This window comes from Xenopus laevis, chromosome 4S (assembly GCF_017654675.1).
Source record: "Xenopus laevis strain J_2021 chromosome 4S, Xenopus_laevis_v10.1, whole genome shotgun sequence".
NCBI classification, from domain to species: Eukaryota; Metazoa; Chordata; class Amphibia; order Anura; family Pipidae; genus Xenopus; species Xenopus laevis.
The window spans coordinates 131,759,944-131,783,354 of NC_054378.1; the positions used below are offsets into that span (position 1 = coordinate 131,759,944).

Here is a 23,411-nt window from a genome sequence, read left to right on the forward strand (position 1 = left end):
ATTAATTACAGCTGCAAAGAGGGGCCCTGAGAGTCGAGGGCCCTGGAAATGCAACTCTCATACTGATCAATAGAGGAGAGGCTGCTGTGCAGCTATAGATACTATAGAGACCCAGGGGCACATATACACATGCAGTTGGAGTAGAAGTATATATATATATATATATATATATATATATATATATATATATATATATAAAATCAGGGTCGGACTGGGAGGCCCGGGGCCCACCGGGACTCCAGTCCAGGGCCCCCCTACAGGCCCCCTTCCCCCGTGCGGCGCCCTTCAGCGGTGGCACCCTCTGTGTGCATGCGTGCACGGCGATACGTATGCGCAAACGGCGCTGCGTCTGCAAGCATGCACACACTGCGCATCGACGAAGATCCTTTTTTTCTTTCAAAAAACAAGCATCGGGGAGGGGGCCTGGCCCGGCGGGGGCCCACGAGGGTCGGGGCCCACCGGGTTTTTTCCCGGTGTCCCACCGGGCCAGTCCGACACTGTATATAATGGCTCAAAAGAAGCTAGCACACACAGGACTTATGGAGAAAAAAAGGCTACTGACCTAGCACATATATATATGTGTATTTATATAGTGGCACTTATACACAGCGCTGTATGGCACAACTATACATTCATGCAACAAACATGAGCCGATACAACAATAAATAGAAATAAAGTACAGTTGATCCATGAGTTCATCCATGTGTTTGTGAAGCAGCTGTGGGAGGGGGGTCGGCGACCCTGTAACTGATCCATGAGTTGATCCATGTGTTTGTCCCTGCTGAGCAGAATCCCTGAGTGTCATTACAGGCAACTGTAATTCTTGATACAATAGTTACACTTATATTCCCCATAGATCCGACTGAGAAATTAACTAATGGAACCTGCCCCTGGATCACTCACACTCAACTTTACACTTCAATTAGGAAAAAACAGTAAAAAATGAAGAGAGACAAGAGGAAGGAGATCCTTAGTCTATAGAGCTTACAATCTTACATCTCCAATTGGAGTCAAGGGACGTTACAGGGGATCAGGAGAGGCAGACGGGAAAAGCAGAGACATCAATGAACCCCATTAAATATGGGGGATATGGATCCAATGGGGGGCAGCCCAAAAGTGCCGCAGAGAGAGAGACCCAAAGAGACTTCCACTTGTACGTTAGCCAATCTCCCCCCACCCCAATAACTCTTTTGCCCAAAAATAAATTTTATATGTGCCCCCTCATGTCATTCATTCATCAGTTTCCCCATAGGGCCCTACAGTGTCTCCAGTGTGCCCCATATTCCATAGGGACCCCAATATGAATAAAGCATTCCACAGAGCTTCCCTATACACGGGATACACACAGGGGCCTCTCATTCCAGGAATATTACCAAGTAAGTCTGATACCTGGTACCAATGTTATTAATAGGGTAGAAATATACAAAATTTAGGGGAAGCCTGGCATTTTTTCCACAAAAGGTGGGAACCATATTTGGCCCCAAGCTATTTTAAATGGGTTGTTCCCCTTTAAATTAACTGTTAGTATGATGTAGAGAGGGATATTCTGAGACAATTTGCAATTGGGTTTCATTTTTTATTATTTGTGGTTTATCTTTTTATTCAGCAGCTCTCCATTTTGCCATTTCAGCTATCTGGTTGCTAAGGTCCAAATTCCCCTAGCAACCATGCACTGATGTGAATAAGAGACTGGAATATGAATAGGAGAGGCCTGAATAGAAAGATGAGGAATAAAAAGTAACAATAACAATACATTTGTAGCCTTTTTAGACGGGTCAGTCAGTGACCCCCTTCTGAAAGCTGGAAAGAGGCAAATAATTCTAAACCATTAAAAATAAAAAAGAGCAAATAAAAAGTTGCTCAGAATTAGCTGTTCTATAAAACAATATAAAAGTATACGCTCAAGCGTCACATGGACTCGGAGTAGCCAATGAGAAGGCCTGTAGGAGTTGGGCGGAAGTGCTGGCCGGTAGCGTCTGGGAGCAGGGCAGTGACGTATATTGCCGGCGCCAGGGGCAGTCAGTAAGTCAGTCAGTAAGTCCGGCAGTGACATTGGGAAGATGTTCGGGTTACGGCGGGTGTGCGGCCGGGCGGCGAGTTTAACCCGAGTGTGGGCGGGTCCGGCGGGGCCTGAGCTTTCCCCGAGGAGCTTTACTTGTTCTCCCCACAGACTCGCCTACGCCAAAGAGCTGTTCCTCGGCTCCATCCGGAAGGTGAGATGGGGGGACCCCGAATATGTTCTCTCCCCTCAATGTCTGATACTCTGCACCTCCCCCACTCACTGACTCGAGGGGCCCCTGAGTGAGGGAGACAAGAGGGGCCCCTGAGTGAGGGAGACAAGAGGGGCCCCTGAGTGAGGGAGACTATAGAGAGAGAAGAGAGGGGCCCCTGAGTGAGGGAGACAAGAGGGGCCCCTGAGTGAGGGAGACTATAGCAAGAGACAGGAGGGGCCCTTGGATAAGAAGACTGCAGAGACCCCATTTTCTCCAAGAGACGGGTCATTGAGACCAGGACTGTTACAAAGGTCAAGCGGAACCTGTGGCTCAGAGAGGGGGGGGGCTGTGGCCCCAGCGGATCCCTGATAAATGTACAATTTGATCGTTTGTCTGTGATACGTGTAACTCATCTTCCCCAAAGCACTTTGATATGGGGCCCACCAGATTTCTCTGTGTGATGGACATTTGTGCTGGAAATCAATAAATAAATGATCTTTGTCCCCTGCTGATAATGTGCAAGTGCCTGAGTCCCGGCCTTTACTGCTCTTCTCTTATAGGACGAGGTTTTCCCCTACCCTGAGATCAGCAAAGAGGAGCTGGAAGAGATCAACCAGTTTGTGGCCCCCGTGGAGAAGTTCTTCAATGAGGAAGGTTTGGCCCTTTTGTAATCTAAAGAGCTGACGCTTCCTTCAGATCTGCTTAAGCCTCAGTAAAGGATATTCTGACTTCTCTACCCCCTCTTGTAAAATATAAGGATATTCTAAGTCACAGAGAAGTTCCATAACTCCTTATTATAAGGGATAATGTACCCCCAGTGTAAATCATAAGGATATTAGAAGTCACTGAGGGGTTGTTCTGTGACCATATAAAGGCACAAGGCTGCAGGCTGAGTTATACAGGGAACTCTGAGTATCACTCATGTATTATAAGGGATAATGTACCCCCTACTGTAAATGATAAGGATATTAGAAGTCACTGAGGGGTTGTTCTGTGACCATATAAAGGCACAAGGCTGCAGGCTGAGTTATACAGGGAACTCTGAGTATCACTCATGTATTATAAGGGATAATGTACCCCCTACTGTAAATGATAAGGATATTAGAAGTGACTGAGGGGTTGTTCTGTGACCATATAAAGGCACAAGGCTGCAGGCTGAGTTATACAGGGAACTCTGAGTATCACTCATGTATTATAAGGGATAATGTACCCCCTACTGTAAATGATAAGGATATTAGAAGTCACTGAGGGGTTGTTCTGTGACCATATAAAGACACAAGGCTGCAGGCTGAGTTATACAGGGAACTCTGAGTATCACTCATGTATTATAAGGGATAATGTACCCCCTACTGTAAATGATAAGGATATTAGAAGTCACTGAGGGGTTGTTCTGTGACCATATAAAGGCACAAGGCTGCAGGCTGAGTTATACAGGGAACTCTGAGTATCACTCATGTATTATAAGGGATAATGTACCCCCTACTGTAAATGATAAGGATATTAGAAGTGACTGAGGGGTTGTTCTGTGACCATATAAAGGCACAAGGCTGCAGGCTGAGTTATACAGGGAACTCTGAGTATCACTCATGTATTATAAGGGATAATGTACCCCTACTGTAAATGATAAGGATATTAGAAGTCACTGAGGGGTTGTTCTGTGACCATATAAAGGCACAAGGCTGCAGGCTGAGCTATACAGAGAACTCTGAGTATCACTCATGTATTATTATAATAACATATAATGATGATGATGGGGAGGCATGAGTGGGAGATTACTGTACATTGGGAAAGTAGTGAATCGTGGGTTCCAGGGTTATTATTACTCGTTGCCTATAGTTGCAGAGAGGCTGCGGTTGCTGCACTGACACAAGCAGAGGCAACACATAGAGGTGATACCTGTCTCTGTAGTGTTTAACTGACTCACCCCATTGCATTGTGGTTGCTGCATGAATAGCTGCAGTGCTGTTACTGTCACTTTCTGGTTACCCACTGGGCTGGAAGTTTAGATCTCCTTAGTATTACGTTCCCTTCTTGCCCACTTGTTGCCCCTACTGAGTTTTGCTTCTTCTGTTCCAGTGGACTCCAAACTGATTGATCAGACTGCCAAGATTCCTCCTGAAACTCTGGATGGATTAAAGAACCTGGGTCTGTTTGGCATGCAAATCCCAGAAGAGTATGGTGAGTCTGACCCCTAAATGCTGCTGTCATTGCTTGAGCTGAGCTGCAAACCCCCGACCATTCACTGGGCATATCCGACAGTTTGGCATATTGAATGGCAGCTTTGGAATCCCATTCCTTCCTGCTCACTGTGTCTCTCAGATCTGCTCCCTTTATATTCTCTTATGGGAGCTGCTTTGTGCTTATATTAATCCTATGACAACAACGTGTGTGTGTTCAGACACTACGTTACAATTACAGTGATACAATTGTCCCCCCATATATAGTGAAGGTACAAGCTCCTTATTTCCCTGTCCCATTCACTTGTAGCAACACCACAGAATTCCCTGAACCCGAAACACATGGGTTTTCTCTATGGGGCCGTAATCTCATCTTTTCTTTACATTTCAGTTTCTGGATCTGTTATTACTTATTACTGTATCATCGCCTGTACTGTAGCCTGTGGGTGTGACACTGCTCCCCCATTAGAGAGCAATGACCATTCTAACTGTGACTCTTTCTCCAAACAGGGGGGCTGGGATTATCCAATACGATGTATGCACGGCTGGGAGAAATCATCTCTCTGGATGGAGCAATTGCTGTTACCCTGGCCGCTCACCAGGCCATAGGACTGAAGGTAGAAGTTTAGGGAAGGGGCAGATTGAACTCTGTCTCACTGTAGACAGCACCATATGCAAACAATATGGCAACTCTCACCCATATGTAAAATTGTAGCCATTATTATGACCCTCTTTAATAAAACTAATTTGCGCAGAATAACAGAGGGCAAAAGGCTATGTGTACGGGTGACACCAGTAGAGATATGGGAATGGCCAGTGGAAGTGGAGCTGCAGTGGGTTTTGGGTTTATCTCATCTGATCCCATGAGTAACTCACTGACATTGTTTCTATTGCCTTTGCTAGGGGATTCTGATTGCTGGAAACGATGAGCAAAAGGCCAAATATCTACCGAAACTGGCATCTGGGGAGCACATTGCAGCCTTCTGCCTCACTGAGCCGGGCAGGTAAGTACACTGGAGGACTTGCTGTACCTACATTCAATGTCCTTCCTAACCTGACTCCTGACCCCCTTATAACCCATACCCCTTATAACCTGCGTGCTTTGTGCAGAGGCAGAGCAGCTCCTGCCACATGTAAGAGGGGAGAGACTGCCCGAGACATCCCATTCTTCTTCTTCTCATTACAGAGTAGTTATTATTTTATTAGTGTTAGTTTATATGGTGCCAGGCATTTTTCCCACTGCAGCAATAAATATCTTAATTAGCCCTGTAGCATCAGCTTATATTATAGGGGAACCTCATTTTCTGCTGGATAATTAGTGACGAGCCCTAAGCTTAGCTTCTCAACAGCCAATCAGAGTCCACTGAGCATGTGAGTGTCACAGACACTTTCCAAGATGGTGACCCCCTGTGACAAGTTTGAAGTCCTGGATCATTGCTGCTATTGACAAGCTGACACTTTAGTCTCGTGCAATAAGTTCACTATATAAAATATGCCATTTTTAGTCATATTCATTTTTAGGGTTTACTTCTCCTTTAAAGTGTCTGTAACTTTCTAGTGGGACCTAGAGCAAATTCTGGACTAAAAGAATCTGACAATACTGGTTTGTACTGAGTGCCCTGAACCTCATTTTCCCCAGGGGTCCTACAGGACTGGGTAGTTGCTGTGGAAGAGACAGACTGCTGGAGAGAGTCCAGAAGAAACAATGGGCTCAGCGGGCAGTTTGCAGAGTGACCTCTGACCCTGATATGGGCTAGGAGTAGTTCTTTATGACTTATATTCCTTATTGTCTTCCTCCTAGTGGCAGTGATGCTGCATCCATCCAATCCAGGGCAACTCTGACCCCAGACGGGAAGCACTTTCTCTTGAATGGATCCAAGGTAAGTACTGTCAGATACATTAGACAGGTACAAGGGAGGGTCAGTTACTGTTCTATCTATTTAAAAGTCAGATGAGGAATGAGGAACCTTGCCTTTCTGTGGACCTTCTACAAGCAAAGGGTTAAACATGAGGGACACCTTTTATTTCCGACCCCATTCAACTGTGTCCTGTGCTCATTTACTACTGAGATTTATTGTGTTGCTTGTTGGGATGCAGTTTCCATCGGTGCCGGGCAGTAAATGACACTGTTTACACTGCAAATAATTCCCTGTACAATATAAAATGTCATTCCTGAAGCAGCAAGTGTATTTAGTTGTAATATTGGTGTGTAGGCAGGGCCGCCATCAGGGGGGGACAGGGGGGACAAGCGTACCGGGCCCGGGCATGAAGGGGGGCCCGGCAGCGCTGCATTTTTTGAAGATCCGGGCCCCCCTTACGAGCGCCCGAGCCGTACGTCCTCCCTCTAAGTTGCCGAATGCGGAAGTGCCGAAAAGCCGAAGCCGATCCGCCGAAAAGACCCGAAGTCACGGAAAGACCCGAAGTCACGAAGCGCTGAAAAGACCCGAAGTCACGAAGCGCCGAAAAGACCCGAAGTCACGAAAACAGCCGAAGCCGAAGTCCTGAAGCGGCGCAAAGACCCGAAGTCACGAAAGGAGGCGAAGTTGAAGTACTGAAGCCGTGAGTTCAATTCTACTGAACACCAGTTTGTGTTTTTTTTTTTTTTTTAATCCCCTGGCCACCAATGTATTATTTTAATATTCTATAGGCCCCTGCCACCAATCTTTTTGTAAAAAAAATTTTTTGGGGCCCCAATTTTTTTTAACTTGTAAGGGGGCCCCTGACACCAATGTTTTTTTTAAAAAAACTTTTTTTTTTTTTTTTTTAATTTTTTGGGGCCCCAATTTGTTTTTAACTTATAAGGGGACCCCTGCCACCAATGTTTTTTTTAAAAAAAACATTTTTTTTAAAAAAAACATTTTTTTTTTTAAAAAAAAACATTTTTTTTTAAAAAAAACATTTTTTTTTAAAAAAAACATTTTTTTTTAAAAAAAACATTTTTTTTAAAAAAAAAAACATTTTTTTTAAAAAATTGGGCCCCAATTTGTTTTTAACTTATAAGGGGGCCCCTGCCACCAATGTTTTTTTTAAAAAAACTTTTTTTTACATTTTTTTTTTTGGGGCCCCAATCTTTTATAAGGGGGCCCTGACCATCAATAGCTTTTTATAACTTGTGTGGGGGGGTTACTTTTTTAGCGATGATGTCTGTGTGGTCTTTTAACTGCGATGTGGAGTGGGCGGCATATGGGGTGGAGCTTGGTCGTTAGTGTGGGCGGGGCCCAGGGGGCCCCAAAAATTTTGTTGTACGGGGCCCCGTGATTTCTAATGGCGGCCCTGTGTGTAGGTGCATTTCAGGTCATTTTGCCTGGTCATGTGATTTCAGAAAGAGCCAGCACTTTAGGATGGAACTGCTTTCTGGCAGCCTGTTGTTTCTCCTACTCAATGTAACTGAATGTGTCTCAGTGGGACCTGGATTTTACTATTGAGTGCTGTTCTTAGATCTACCAGGCAGCTGTTATCTTGTGTTAGGGAGCTGCTATCTGGTTACCTTCCCATTGTTCTGTTGTTAGGCTGCTGGGGGGGAAGGGAGGGGTGATATCACTCCAACTTGCAGTACAGCAGTAAAGAGTGACTGAAGTTTATCAGAGCACAAGTCACATGACTGGGGCAGCTGGGAAATTGACAATATGTCTAGCCCCATGTCAGATTTCAAAATTGAATATAAAAAAATCTGTTAGCTCTTTTGAAAACTGTATTTCAGTGCAGAATTCTGCTGGAGCAACACTATTAACTTGTGTGTTTTGAAAAAAATATGTTTTCCCATGACAAATGTGAATCCCAAATACTTTGTTGTCTGTCCCAGATCTGGATTTCTAACGGTGGATTGGCCGACATATTTACCGTCTTCGCCAGAACCGAGGTGGTGGATAAAGACGGTGTAACTAAAGATAAGATTAGCGCTTTCATTGTGGAACGGGCGTTTGGCGGCGTGACCCACGGGAAACCAGAGGATAAACTAGGGATCCGTGGATCTAACAGTAAGGAACGTTCCATGGATTGGGGGGTTTCGTATGAAACAGTTTGGGAAGATTCAAACTGATGAAGGGGTTCAGGGATGATGTTCAGCACAGAGGTGTGGGGATGGGATAATAGGGTGGGCTCATAATCTATGAGGGAGAATGTACCCACATCTCTCCCATAAAATAATGAACCCCCACTAATCTCCAGTACCGTTACAGTATAAGAGAGGGGGGGGGGGGTCCCATCCTTATATAGCGATGTAAGGGGCAGATGACAAATAGGAGGGAGATGCCAAGGGCACAGTGTTCTATTTTTGTATCACTGGCAGCTGTGTGTAACCTCTGCCCAACTTACATTTTACCTACTTGGCAACAACTAGAAACTGCTCCACACACACGGGCAAACACACACACACGGGCAAACACACACACACGGGCAAACACACACACACGGGCAAACACACACACACGGGCAAACACACACACACGGGCAAACACACACACACGGGCAAACACACACACACGGGCAAACACACACACACACGGGCAACACACACACACACGGGCAAACACACACACACACGGGCAAACACACACACACACGGGCAAACACACACACACACGGGCAAACACACACACACACGGGCAAACACACACACACCACGGGCAAACACACACACACGGGCAAACACACACACACGGGCAAAACACACACACACGGGCAAACACACAACACACGGGCAAACACACACACACACGGGCAAACACACACACACACGGGCAAACACACACACACACGGGCAAACACACACACACACGGGCAAACACACACACACACGGGCAAACACACACACACACGGGCAAACACACACACACACGGGGCAAACACACACACACACGGGCAAACACACACACACACGGGCAAACACACACACACACGGGCAAACACACACACACACGGGCAAACACACACACACACGGGCAAACACACACACACACGGGCAAACACACACACACGGGCAAACACACACACACACGGGCAAACACACACACACACGGGCAAACACACACACACACGGGCAAACACACACACACACGGGCAAACACACACACACACGGGCAAACACACACACACGGGCAAACACACACAGGAACACACATACATACACACACACACAGGCAAACACACACACACACTATCAATTGGCTTTTTGTTATTTTGGAGGTGCTGCTGATTAAGGGCCTGCCACTCCTGGATGCTGGATTGGCAGCAGTCTCTATATAACTGGCACTACTGCTTTGTGTCTGCAATCAATTCTTTCAGTAAAAGAGCGCCACCTCTTGGTTATGAAATAGAAAACCTGTAATGGAAACGGTGGGGCCCCTCTATGGAATCATACGAGTCTGGCTGCTTTCCCTTTAAAAGCAGTAAAACTATTTCTCATGGGCCAATGGCTTCACTAGAAATTATGGGCCCCATGGTAAAATCTATTCAGGGCCCTTGAGGACCTGCACTTACTTGATTATTATTTTCTAATTGGGACCTCCAGTCGTAGCAACCATAGCGTCTACCTGATATCTGACCAGTACATAATCCGTCCACTGTTCTGTAGTCCTCCAGGTGTTGATCAACTCCCAGTTAATCAACATGTATAGTCTATATAATCTATAAAGTGAGATTGTCTCACCATTGTTATACGTATAATATGTGCTTTGTGGTCTTAAAGGGGTGGTTCACGTTAACTTTTAGTATGTTATAGAATGGCAAATTCCAAAAAACGTTTAAATTGCTCTTCCTTGTTTATTTTTTTATCATTTTTAAATTAATTGCCTTCTTTTTCTAACTCTCTCAAGCTTTCAAATGGGGGTCACTGACCCCATCTAAAAACAAATGCTCTGTAAGGCTACAAATGTATTGTTATTGTTACTTTTTATTCCTCATCTCCTATTGATATTCCAGTCTCTCATTCAAATCAATGCATGGTTGCTAGGGGAATTTGGACCCTAGCCACCAGTAAGAAATTGCAAACTGGAGAGCTGCTCAGGCGGGTGACACTTTCCCATAAAATTGTGTTACAGGCCTGAATGAGCTCCTGTGAGTCAGGGACATGAAATAAGTTGCATTATTGGATCCACTCATTGGTTCCTCCCTTTTCTCATTTGCAGCGTGTGAGCTCCATTTTGAAAACACAAAGGTGCCTGTGGAAAATGTGATTGGGGAGGTTGGAGGGGGCTTTAAGGTAAGTGCTATGTATTAGAGAGCTATTCTGCACCCCTGCTGCCAATCACTTCTCTTTAGTATACCCCCTGCGCTGCCCACACTTTCTCATTAATTGCCCTCTCCTGGTACCAATGGCAGGACTCTATAACCTGTCCCATTTAATATCACTTATTGTGTGTGTATGACTCTACACACACTGAGACTTGGGGGCTTGATCTTGGCCTTCTCCTCTTTGTATTAAAGGGATTCTGTCATCATTTTTATGATGTCGTTTTTATTTCTGACACAGTTTACACTGCAAATAATTCACTTTACAATATAAAATGTCGTTCCTGAGCCAGCAAGTGTATTTAGTTGTAATATTGGTGTGTAGGTGCATCTCAGGTCATTTTGCCTGGTCATGTGATTTCAGAAAGAGCCAGCACTTTAGGATGGAACTGCTTTCTGGCAGGCTGTTGTTTCTCCTACTCAATGTAACTGAATGTGTCTCAGTGGGACCTGGATTTTACTATTGAGTGCTGTTCTTAGATCTACCAGGCAGCTGTTATCTTGTGTTAGGGAGCTGCTATCTGGTTACCTTCCTATTGTTCTGTTGTAAGGCTGCTGGGGGGAAAGGGAGGGGTGATATCACAGCAGTACAGCAGTAAAGAGAGACTGAAGTTTATCAGAGTCACATGACTGGGGGCAGCTGAGAAATTGAAAATATGTCTAGCCCCATGTCAGATTTCAAAATTAAATATAAAAATATCAGTTTGCTCTTTTGAGAAATGGATTTCAGTGCAGAATTCTGCTGGAGCAGCACTATTAACTGATGCGTTTTGAAAAATAAATTTTTTTCCCGTATCCCTTTAAAGCAAAGGCTCATAAGGAAAGCAATGGAGTTTGCAGGGCCAGGATGCTTGGCACTGATTTCTAACCCCCCCCCCCCCAAACTCCACTGGGCTCAGGGGTACTTACCACTCCTTTCAGCAGGAGGGGAAATTTGATTGCAAGCTCTGTCTCATGCATGGAAGAGAGAGAGAGAGAAAGGGGAAATTTACCTTCAAATTGATTATTTTACCTTCTTTAACTGTGACAGGTGTTTCTTTTCAAGCTGCAAAGTATTGGTCAGATTCCCTGCACCCTTGGTAATGCCAGACCCCCTCCTTCTGTACACATGTGCAGTAGAATCTATGTGCTGCCATGTATTCCCTGTACAAAGCATACTGTGGGCTTGGGCACAACATTATCCAAAAGAGATCATTCATACACAATTTGCACCACTTAGTTAATGATCCCTACTGGCACCGACCAACATGTATACGACTTAATCTGAGAATGGGCTTCTAGTGGTATTGTCCCTGCCTACAATATTACCTGATACCTGAGAATTTATTGCCCCCAGAGCCACTATGGGGTCTCCATAACATACAAGTTGTGTTTATTATTCTGTTTATTATTCTAGGTGGCAATGAATATTCTAAACAGCGGCAGATTCAGCATGGGCAGCGCCTCGGCCGGCATAATTAAGAAGCTCATAGGTGGGTTCTCTGACTGCTCTTCTGAACTGCCCCAGCACATATATGTTTGTGTGTGTGTTCTGTGTGTGCGCAGTCTCATGCATGATGGCAAGCACCTCTATTGTGTAGATGAAAGCTTAGGACACTTGTTGAATATATTGGGGTGCCTGAGTTCAGTGTACCAGTAGTTCTAGTGCGCATGAGTACGGGCACTTACCAAGCAATAAGGTAAGTACTTGTAAGTACCCGTACTCATTCACTTTCAGAACCCCTAATTTACCCCTTTCCAATGCTGGCAGGCCTTTACTGATTCCCTTTGGTTTGTAGAGATGACGGCAGAGTACGCCTGCACCCGGAAGCAGTTCAACAAGAAGCTCAGCGACTTTCAACTCATTCAGGTGAGTTCCCCAATTTACTCTCCACTTGTAACTCAGAGAATAAGCAGCAATATGAGATATGTAATAACTTTGCCATCCTGCCAGGTGTAGCCATAGAACTGCACACAGCGACCTCTTGTGGCAAATTCAATTATTTCCTTATTCTCTTTGGCATTTCTTTATTGGCAGAGAAAACACTGCAGTTTGTAGCAAGGTAATAACATTTACCTGAATGACTTGTCCTTTATTGGCTGTTCTAGGGACATGCATTGACCTCAGTCTGTAGACGTGGTACTGACATTTTATGCTGTTTCATATAGTAACTGTCTATGAAACAAAATGGGTTCTATCAACTTGTGCTGCAAGTACCAGACACACAGAGATCACATGCAGTTGGTGGATTGAGTGTGTGTCATTCAGTGATATCCCTGGTGTAACCAATAGACCCCAGTCAGGGATGTGCCAAACAATAGTAGCGAGTATCATGTACCAGGAGAGGTTGAGGTAACAGACACAAAGCTCTTCAGGAACCTACTACAGCATCCAATCAGGTGCTTTGTTTCACTCTGCAGACCTCTGAGCACTTGCTACTTTTTGGTTGCTAGGGGTTACTAGACCTACCCCATAACTAACTAGATATATATATATATATGACTATATATGACTATATATATATATATATATATATATATATATATATATATATATATATATATATATATATATATATATACAGATGAAGCCACTTGGATTTGTGAGATAAATGCGTCATGACTCATGGTTAATTGAAGAAACTGTGTTATCTAAAGTCATCTTAACTCATTTAATGCATTTAACCTTTCCATTAGCCTACCAAAGCACCATTGTGAACAATGGTGAATGCCTTAATTAGATGGGATGTTGTGACACAGTTTTCTGTGTTAAATGAGATAAATGGGATATCTGTGTTTAGTTATTCTGTGTCAAACAGACAAACCAAAGTGGCTGCATCTGTATATATATATAGGATATAAGGGGATGGCACTCACAGGATTTGATTAGACAACAACTGGATAAAAAAAGAAAAAAGTTTATTGATCCAACGTTTCGGTCCCACACAAGGACCTTTTTCAAGGAAACACAGTGCAGTGACAGAGTACACCATTTATAGCCAAAGAGAGGCTATGTGCAAATAGAACCACACCCACATTGATGACATCATTAATGACAACCCACCGTGAAGTTAAAAACACTTACTGGTTGTAACAATGGGCACTGAATGCTGCTATCCCTATAAGGGCCAACTCACACACCATGGGGGCCCCGAGCTCGGGTGCTAAAAAGGGTCAACGGACACTGGCAGCAACATGTCTGACACAGTAGAGGTGTGCGAGCCACTGGTGGGCATCAGACTAGGGCAGTACACACGCACCATTCCCCTCCATATAGGGGTGGTGGGAGACCTATACCCTGAAGACAGTAGAAGTAATCATAAAATTGGTCATGGCAATATAGACCCTTGGTGCCTGCATTAAGGCCTACCGTTTAAAGGGGTAAAAGCCAGTATGGCCCGAACGGACCACCAACTGCTATCAGTTAGATCAGGTAGGTCATAAAACACCTGTGTTTGCCATCCGTCCCTGCCCACATATCTGTGTGTTACAAAGTCCGAATGTTTACCCATCCCCGACAAGGGTGTGTATAGAGTGCCCTGTCCAACTTACAGCAACAGAAGCCACTTACATGTGTCCTAAACCAGAAAAGTGTAGATACAGTGGTGTGGGTTGAACGGAACGTAGATTAAGTTATACAGACAATAAAAGGTCCACCTCAGAACCTATAGATAGAAGTATAATGCAAGGAATATTATACAAAAAATATCATACACATAATGTTATACAAAAAAAAAATTTTTTATACAAAAAATTGTGCACCCAATTGGATGCATAAAAGTCCAGCAATCCAGGTGGTATTCCAGTTAAAGTGGAATAGTAGTGTCCATAGTTAGGTAAAGCATCCAAGTGGTATGGACTCATTTAGACCCCTAGGGGTTAGAGTGTCCAATTTGAAGATCCATCGCGACTCTCTGCGTAGTAGTGCACTGTCTCTGTCGCCACCTCTACTTTAGAGGTGGCTGATGATCAATTGCGATACACTTAAACGTGGGAAGACCGTGACCATGAGATAAAAAATGTCTGGCCACTGGTTGAGTGGCCTTACCCTCCTTTAGTGCTTTGCTAATGGCAGAACGATGGTTGCTGATCCTTTCTCTTAATGTGGTAGTGGTTTTCCCGACATAGTAAAGTCCACAAGGGCAAATAATAATATACACCACAAAGGTGGAAGTACAAGTTAGTCTGTGTGTGATCTTCAATCTCTTACCCGTGTAAGGATGAGGAAAGTCTGGCCCACTCAATAGGCAGCGACAGGTGGTGCAATCCGGGCATCTGTAGCAGCCAAGTTTTTTGTGTGTGGCTAACCAATCCTTGCGTGCGCCTATCGGTCCCTTGAAGTCCGTCCGTATATATATATATATATATATATAGTGAATAAAGTACCCCCTCTTAAAATATGGGAATGTACTTTAATATACAAATGTAAAATATAAGGATATTATGTTACCGAGGAGTTTCATGACCATATAAAAACACGAGGCCGAAGGCCGAGTGTTTTTATACAGGTAATGGAACTCCGAGGTAACTTCTAATATCCTCATATTTCTCATATTTTGCAACTGGGGGTACTTTATTTATTATAATACACAAATTTCAGTGAGTCATGTGACAGAAATGACATCAGAACTCACCGTTTATTACTGATGACATCAGAACTCTCCGTTTATAAGGATATAATTTACAAGATATTCATGGCTTTTGTGTATTTTATATATATATATATATATATATATATATATATATATATATATATATATATATATATATATATATATATATATATATATATATAAATTCACAAAAGAACCGCACTCTCAGGACTTGATCCAAAATGTAGAAAATAATAAAAGTTTATTTCAACGTTTCGGCTCGAAACTTAAGCCGTCATCAGGAAGACTTCTGCATTATTTATTTAACCAGCACCAACAGCCACCTTTTGCCAACCACCACTTTACTTGGCACATAAGGGACAACTGTTAAGGGGTTCACCTTCTATTTGTAATAGGAATATTACAGCTGCCCCTCCCATGTGTATATCTAGATATACAGCTATATATATATATGAGAGAGAGAGAGAGAGAGAGAGAGAGAGAGAGAGAGATTCCTTTACATAGGTTTAACCATTTGTTTTGCAGGAGAAATTTGCTCTCATGGCACAGAAGGCGTTTGTGATGGAAAGTATGGCTTACCTGACTGCCGGCATGATGGACCGGCCCGGGCTTCCTGATTGCTCAGTTGAGGCAGCTATGGTTAAGGTAATTGACTCGCCCCTCTCCGCTGGTTAATTGAGTCCCGTGTATCTCCAGCCAGCAGTGCTGTAGTGTAAATGGCAATTCCTCCTGCCACGTATCTTATTAGACTTTCATTAGTCTTATTTAGCCATAGAGCAAAACAGGACTGGTGTCCCATAGTTGAAGGAATTACCCCCCCCCCCCGATCATTGAAGGGATATTTTCTCCACATCGCATCTTTTTATGACACTGTTGCTCTGATGTTGTATCCCATGTATCCAGGGCTGATTTCATATGGAAGGATCTCGTTATTGGTTCATGCTCTTACTGCAGAAACCAATGAGATTATTTGGCTAATATTGCCTAAATCTGGGCCCATCATAAAGCTCTCAGATGATTGGCCTTGTTGTCAGAGTTCCCATGCAACTGTCCATAACCATGAACTAAGTGCCGCCATACCTGTTCTGCCAGGTGTTCAGCTCGGAGGGGGCGTGGCTGTGCGTGAGCGAGGCTCTGCAGATCCTGGGGGGATTGGGCTACATGAAGGATTATCCATACGAGCGATATCTCAGGGACAGCCGGATTCTCCTCATATTTGAGGTGAGTAAATGTGTGTGTCTGGTAGTTCCTGCAGATTGCTGGATGGGCACCTAGTAAATCTACCAACCAAGTTGAGCTCATGGAAATTCCAATTTAGTTGCTGTGACAGGGTTAACTATTGCCCTGCACATACACCATGTAGTTTAGCATTACCCATAGTGCAACTGGCTATTCATTTCTGCTCTGCCTCTTGCACACGCAGGTCCCCAGTCTGATTGGGCCCCCCCCCATTCTCTCATTGAGCCTCTAATGGAGTCATTTGTCTGCTGTCACTTCAGCCTCGTTCCCTGCCACCTATTTGGCACAATCACATCTTTCTTTTTGGCCGATTTTATATATCACAATATCAGCTTTGAGTTGCTCCCATTATAAATGGTGTTTGTATTATAAAGAGGCAGCACCGGGTTAAATCAAACAAAAACGGGATAGACTTACTGTTAGTGGAAAAAGAAGCCCAAATGATATATAAAAAGTAGAAAAATCTTTATTAGGACATATTTAAGCCTGATACTTTTCATGCCAAAGATGGGCACTTACCTTTAGGGTAACGGTCTCCCCATCGTTGGCCTATGAGTAAGTGCCCATCTTTGGCACGAAACGTGTCAGGCTTGAATATGTCCTAATAAAGATTTTTCTACTTTTTATATATAATTTGGGCTTCTTTTTACACTAACAGTAAGTCTATCCCATTTTTGTTTGATTTCATTCAAATATATGGCCCTTGAACTGGGGGTCTGCTTGAGATTAGACTACTGTGAAGGATTTGATTTTAAGGAATAAGATCTTTTGGAATTCACTTTGATTCTAGGATTACGTTTGTACAGGCACACACCACAGCTACAGGTAGTTATTGCTTAGCACTGGGTTAACCCTAAATATACTGGGTTGCTATTCCTTAGCTTTATTTGTTTCCCCACTGTGATTCATGCACATTCCCAGGATGCCCTGCTATGTGTATTCCCCAAAGGTTTGGGGCTGCAGTAACATGGAACCCCCCAGTCTTGGAGCCCAGTGTATATAAGTGATGCACAGGCTGTGGTTCTGGGACAGGGCACACCCCATAGATACTGGTGTGTTCCGTAGATCCGGCGACGCAATGCACTATGGGAAATATGCTGCACACATCAGCGCCAGCCATATTCTGTTATAACCTCCCAGCAAAGGGTTAACACTGTTTCTTCTGTTCCAGGGGACGAATGAGATCCTGCGAATGTACATTGCACTCACCGGGATGCAGCACGCCGGCAAAATCCTCACTGGCAAAATCAAGTAGGAATTAACCCCTTGTATCCAGCAACTTTGTGATTAGACTTTTATAATGGATTAGCAGAGATATCTGGGGGTGAGATGCTGAGTTAATCCCAATAGCCAACACACAGTCCCAAGGAGAAGCCACAGTTGGGAGGAAGAGCCAGTAAAATGGGTGCAGTGGGGCAAGAGAGGGGCAGAAGATGCCCTGCTTCTTACCTTGGTTGTTCTGCACTTCACTTTCATGCCTTCTCTCACTGGGGCAGTAAGTGTGTCGCTGTCAAAGACTTGGTGGGTGCAAACACCCTGTGGATGGTTCTATGAGTCCCAAATCCACATTCAGTACATTAAATAGGGAAGAATAAAACTGGAGTGAGACTCTATATGAGGGTGAGACTGATAATGGTCAGTGCTGCTTTCTACGATTATTTTATTGGACCCATGAGGTGTCTGTTTAATAGGAAATAACTTCCCCTTTCAGTCCTGTACTATTGGTTTGCTCTATTGCACCCGCACTTTTAAGGCGCCCATAAGCCCCAAACAGCAGCTGCGGCCCCGTGTGATTGGCAGCTCAGGTTCTGCTGGGTACAGTTCTTACATAGGGAACTGCTTGTACCAATCTCATTTGTACCTTCCCCAGAGAAATGAAGAAAGGGAACGTTGGCGTTGCTATGGAATTGTTCTTTAAGAAACTGAGAGACAGCATGGGAAGGAACGTTAATTTGGGATTGACTGGGAATGAGGGTGTCGTTCATCCAAGCCTGGAGGTGAGTCCCCCCAACACACACAGATCCTTTGCTTAGCCAAGTGCCCCTATTGGTCTGTAACCTCCTCATAGAGCCCCAATATCCCCAGCAACTGGCAAAGCACATTCCTTTGTATTAGTTACTGTATGTTCATCATTGCTAATGGCAACTGCTGCACCCCTAGTGTGAGCCCCCTGTTACCAGCAATGCCTGCGTCCATACTTATTTGTGACTTTACTGTTACCCCAATGTTTCTATATATCTGTAACCTTGTTATGAGCTAAGGGGGCCTAGTCTGAAGGTCAGTTAGGGGGAGATTTGGGGTGAGTGTTTATTTGTACCCTGGGTACCCCTGGAACTATAGCAGGGTGACACCCCAATGTTTCTATATATCTGTAACCTTGTTATGAGCTAAGGGGGCCCAGTCTGAAGGTCAGTTAGGGGAGATTTGGGGTGAGTGCTTATTTGTACCCTGGGTACCCCTGGAACTATAGCAGGGTGACACCCCAATGTTTCTATATATCTGTAACCTTGTTATGAGCTAAGGGGGCCCAGTCTGAAGGTCAGTTAGGGGGAGATTTGGGGTGAGTGCTTATTTGTACCCTGGGTACCCCTGGAACTATAGCAGGGTGACACCCCAATGTTTCTATATATCTGTAACCTTGTTATGAGCTAAGGGGGCCCAGTCTGAAGGTCAGTTAGGGGGAGATTTGGGGTGAGTGCTTATTTGTACCCTGGGTACCCCTGGAACTATAGCAGGGTGACACCCCAATGTTTCTATATATCTGTAACCTTGTTATGAGCTATGGGAGCCCAGTCTGAAAGTCAGTTAGGGGGAGATTTGGGGTGAGTGCTTATTTGTACCCTGGGTACCCCTGGAACTATAGCAGGGTGACACCCCAATGTTTCTATATATCTGTAACCTTGTTATGAGCTAAGGGGGCCCAGTCTGAAGGTCAGTTAGGGGGAGATTTGGGGTGAGTGTTTATTTGTACCCTGGGTACCCCTGGAACTATAGCAGGGTGACACCCCAATGTTTCTATATATCTGTAACCTTGTTATGAGCTAAGGGGGCCCAGTCTGAAGGTCAGTTAGGGGGAGATTTGGGGTGAGTGTTTATTTGTACCCTGGGTACCCCTGGAACTATAGCAGGGTGACACCCCAATGTTTCTATATGTCTGTAACCTTGTTATGAGCTAAGGGGGGCTGCACAGACAGATGCTACCCCAGACAGACCGCTGTAGTTATTGCATTGGGAGGTAGTGACAAGTATCCAAATGGATTTAGATGTAAAGGGCAAAATAAAACATGGATCATTTAGGAAGAGAAATTGAAAGCAGAACATTCCTTTATTTCCAGCTTTCTGGGGATGAGGTTTATTGGCACTATATGAATTCCCAGCCTATGGCAGGGGTAGGCACTAAGTACTGAGAGAAGATCCAGTGACAGTGGTAATAACCCCACATATTGGTTTAATAGGCACAACCTATAGAAAATAGAGGGGATTGTGTAAGGTCAATACAATGAATATATGAACCTCTCTGCCCTCAGGAGAGTGCCAAGAAGCTGGAGGAGAATGTCTATTATTTTGGCACCACAGTAGAGAGTTTGCTTTACCGATTTGGCAAGGTAAGTAGAACAGAATCGCTGATCAGCTCCCCTCCAGGCCTCGTTAGTTAATTACTTTATTGCACATGACAAACGGCCAGAAGTGTTTAATTAGATTTATTTATCCCTTCTTTGTTTGGCAGCTGCAGAATCTACAAGAATTGCTTATTCACTTTCCTGTATAATGTGGTGATACATAACTGGGTGTCTGTGCCAACTGCCAGCTCTCCCACAGAATGGGGCTTCCCTACTGGGCCAAGGCAAAGTTATTGGTTTACTGTATTAGATGTATTCCAGGGAGCAAACCTGAAACCGGACAGTCAGGTTATGGGATTCCCTACCAGGAGAGGGGGAATGAGTGATTCATTGGTGGAGAGGAAAGGAGATCTCACCATCAGCATAGGAAGGGGTTCTTTACTGTAAGGGCAGTCAGGTTATGGGATTCCCTACCAAGAGAGGGGAATCAGTGATTCATTGGTGGGGAGGAAAGGAGATTTCATCATCAGCATAGGAAGGGGTTCTTTACTGTAAGGACAGTCAGGTTATGGGATTCCCTACCAAGAGAGGGGGAATGAGTGATTCATTGGTGGGGAGGAAAGGAGATCTCACCATCAGCATAGGAAGAGGTTCTTTACTGTAAGGACAGTCAGGTTATGGGATTCCCTACCAAGAGAGGGGGAATGAGTGATTTATAGGTAGGCTGGGGTGCAAATATAATTAAGACTGATTGTCTGTATTACCTGGAGTGAAGATTTGAGACCCCCCATCCTGTATGGGGGCAAATACTGATCACATAACTAATGAACTGATGGGTTGGTTGCTATGGGTTACTGGGTTGAGGCTTATGCTTTGCCCCAGTCACTCTGGCCTCTCCCATAGGGGACACAATCACATGGTGGTTCCTGGGACTGTTCTACTGAAGCTTGGGGGGGGGGGGGATCACAGACTGTTGCAGAGAATGGCATTATGGGAAGTTTTATAGTGATGTCTCTTCTTTCCCAGACTATTGTGGAGGAGCAGTTGGCGCTGAAGAGAGTGGCTGATGTGATTATAAATCTATACGCCATGACGGCCGTCATTTCCAGAGCGAGTCGATCAATCAGTGTGGGGCTGTCCAATCACGACCACGATGTAAGTGCCCCGCCCCCAGTCCACTGCCATTGGCTTGCTACTTAATCAGCAGCAGCAGCTGCTTCACGTGTCACAGCTGGAGTCTAGGGGTGTGTCCCCACCCTATGGGCCCCTCCGCTGTTGAGCAACTACAACTCTCAGAAGGGCTGTGGGTCGGTAATAATTAAAATGACAGGTCCCTTCCCTGAACCTGTAAAAATGGTGTCAGACGTGTGGTAATGTTGCTGGCTGCTGATTGGCTGATGCCCCCTGATGGACTGCACAAGCCATGGGAACATGGGCCACTGAATATTGATCCAGCGAGCCCCCCTATAGGCCCGGCATTGAGATCAGTGCAGTGTGGGTTGGTTTGTCATTTCTACACTAAGTGTCATTTCTATAGTAAGTGTTGTGTCACTGATTTGTCCCCCCCAGGTGCTGCTGGCCAACATGTTCTGCTCCGAGGTTTATTTCAAGAACAACTACACCCTGGCACAACTGGGCAAACGTAAGTACTACTCCCGGCACCCACATTCACCCAACTTCCTGGCACTGACGTTATATAGAGAATACGATGTACAAACAAATTTATTTATCACTTTATTCTACAAAGACACAATAATGTCACCCACAGACACCCTCATAGAGACAAACCCCCCTTTGGGAGTTGTAGTTGTAGCGCATCACCCACCCTATATACCAAACCAGCTGCTCATTGCTCTGTCTCTGCTGAATACAAACCTGTTCCTGTGTTGGGTACTTGTAGTTCAACAAGAGCCATCATGTCTCCCTCTTACACCCCACACATCATTATTTCACAAACGTGAGCAGCGATAGAGTGTGCAGGGAATCCCAGTTTATCGCCCAGCAGTTCTAGCGTATAGGATGAAAGTGCACTGTATATTATATTGGTCCTTATAGAGGGGGATGGGCTTAGCACCTGTTAACTCTGCGTGGCCTGTAACTATTAAGTTGAGGGGACTCTTGGCTAACTTCCAGTTTGCAGTTGGTCTTTATTTTCTGAAGTTTCTGCTGTTTTTGTTCTGTTCAGGGCCCAGTGGGGGGGGGGTTCATAAAACAGAGAGAAGCAAATTCAGGGGCTACCGCTGTTGAAGTGCGACTCTTTAGCGGCAGGTCGGGAGTAGCTTGGACATCCCTGGAATTCAAGGCAAAGTATCAAAAAGAAAAATAGGAAAGATTAGGAAAAACAAAGACCAACTGCAAAGTTATTTGATGAATTTTATGTGGGAAATAGTTATAGTTTAAAGGCCAGCTATGGTGTCTGTGCGCTACTGAACCCCAACATTACTGGCCAATCCCCCCTCTCTGTTCTACTGGCAGATTCTCCAGAGAACCAGGATGACAGTATCAGGAAGATAGCGGGGCACATTCTGGAGAAGAGGGGGTACACCTGCTCCCACCCGCTGGACAGAACCTTCTGAGTGTCACTTCTTCAACCAAAGGATTTAGCCCCAAAGTTATTGACTCAGAACTAATTGCTACTTTGTATCAGATTTTGATAATTAAATTTCCTTGATCCGTTTCAACTTCTGATTTGTTATCAGTGTCTCACCCCATTGCCTTTATCCCCCAAGGTCTCACCTGCAGCTTCAGTGGAACTACCTCTCCCAGCACCCGACTCCTTCTTCATCCCCGAGTCCTACAACATAAAATGCTCACATGTACCAGGAGCTAGTGGCCCCACTGACTTAGGGCCCAAAATAACAACATACTGTTTAGTCCCGGCAACGTGACCAGGAGCCACTCAGACAAGGAGCAATTGACACCCAAACATTGAAGGGAAGGTTTCCATGTATTTCGGTTCTGTTTCCGTTATCCATTACCCGAGGATTCTTATTCGTGTATATGAAATGGGCGGAGTCATGTTCCAAGTACAACTTTGCCACTGCTCCAAATGTCACTCCATCTCCCCTCATTGGCTCTGTGTCCCCAGGGAGCAACTGCCACTCAAAGTGGTAATAGCCCTGGGACTTGGGGGGCCTCAGTAACGTTCTTGGGAGTTTTCCCCCTTTCCTTTCAGAGTCTCCTCCTCCACTGCAAGAGGAAATATTAGTAATAAATGTGACTTATCACTTGAGTCTGCTTGACACCTACACAGTACCTACTGTCAGTGGAGCAAGGTGGAGACAGTAGGACAAGGTGGAGACAGTAGGGCAAGGTGGAGACAGTAGGACAAGGTGGTGACAGTAGGGCAAGATGGAGACAGTAGGACAAGATGGAGACAGTAGGACAAGATGGAGACAGTAG

General features: G+C 44.7%; 1 protein-coding gene across 1 annotated transcript; it reads left to right on the top strand.

Moving 5' to 3' along the window:
- Window positions 1-2,038: 2,038 nt before the first annotated feature.
- On the top strand, window positions 2,039-22,690 carry acad9.S (acyl-CoA dehydrogenase family member 9 S homeolog). Its single transcript, NM_001093424.1, is given in 18 exon segments — window positions 2,039-2,213; window positions 2,774-2,867; window positions 4,290-4,391; window positions 4,901-5,007; window positions 5,294-5,394; window positions 6,192-6,270; window positions 8,193-8,367; window positions 10,516-10,589; window positions 12,015-12,090; window positions 12,397-12,467; window positions 15,736-15,855; window positions 16,303-16,431; window positions 17,621-17,700; window positions 18,320-18,446; window positions 19,977-20,054; window positions 21,036-21,164; window positions 21,579-21,651; window positions 22,485-22,690. Coding segments are annotated over 18 exon segments (1,869 nt in total). The 5' UTR covers window positions 2,039-2,060; the 3' UTR covers window positions 22,586-22,690.
- Window positions 22,691-23,411: the final 721 nt, after the last annotated feature.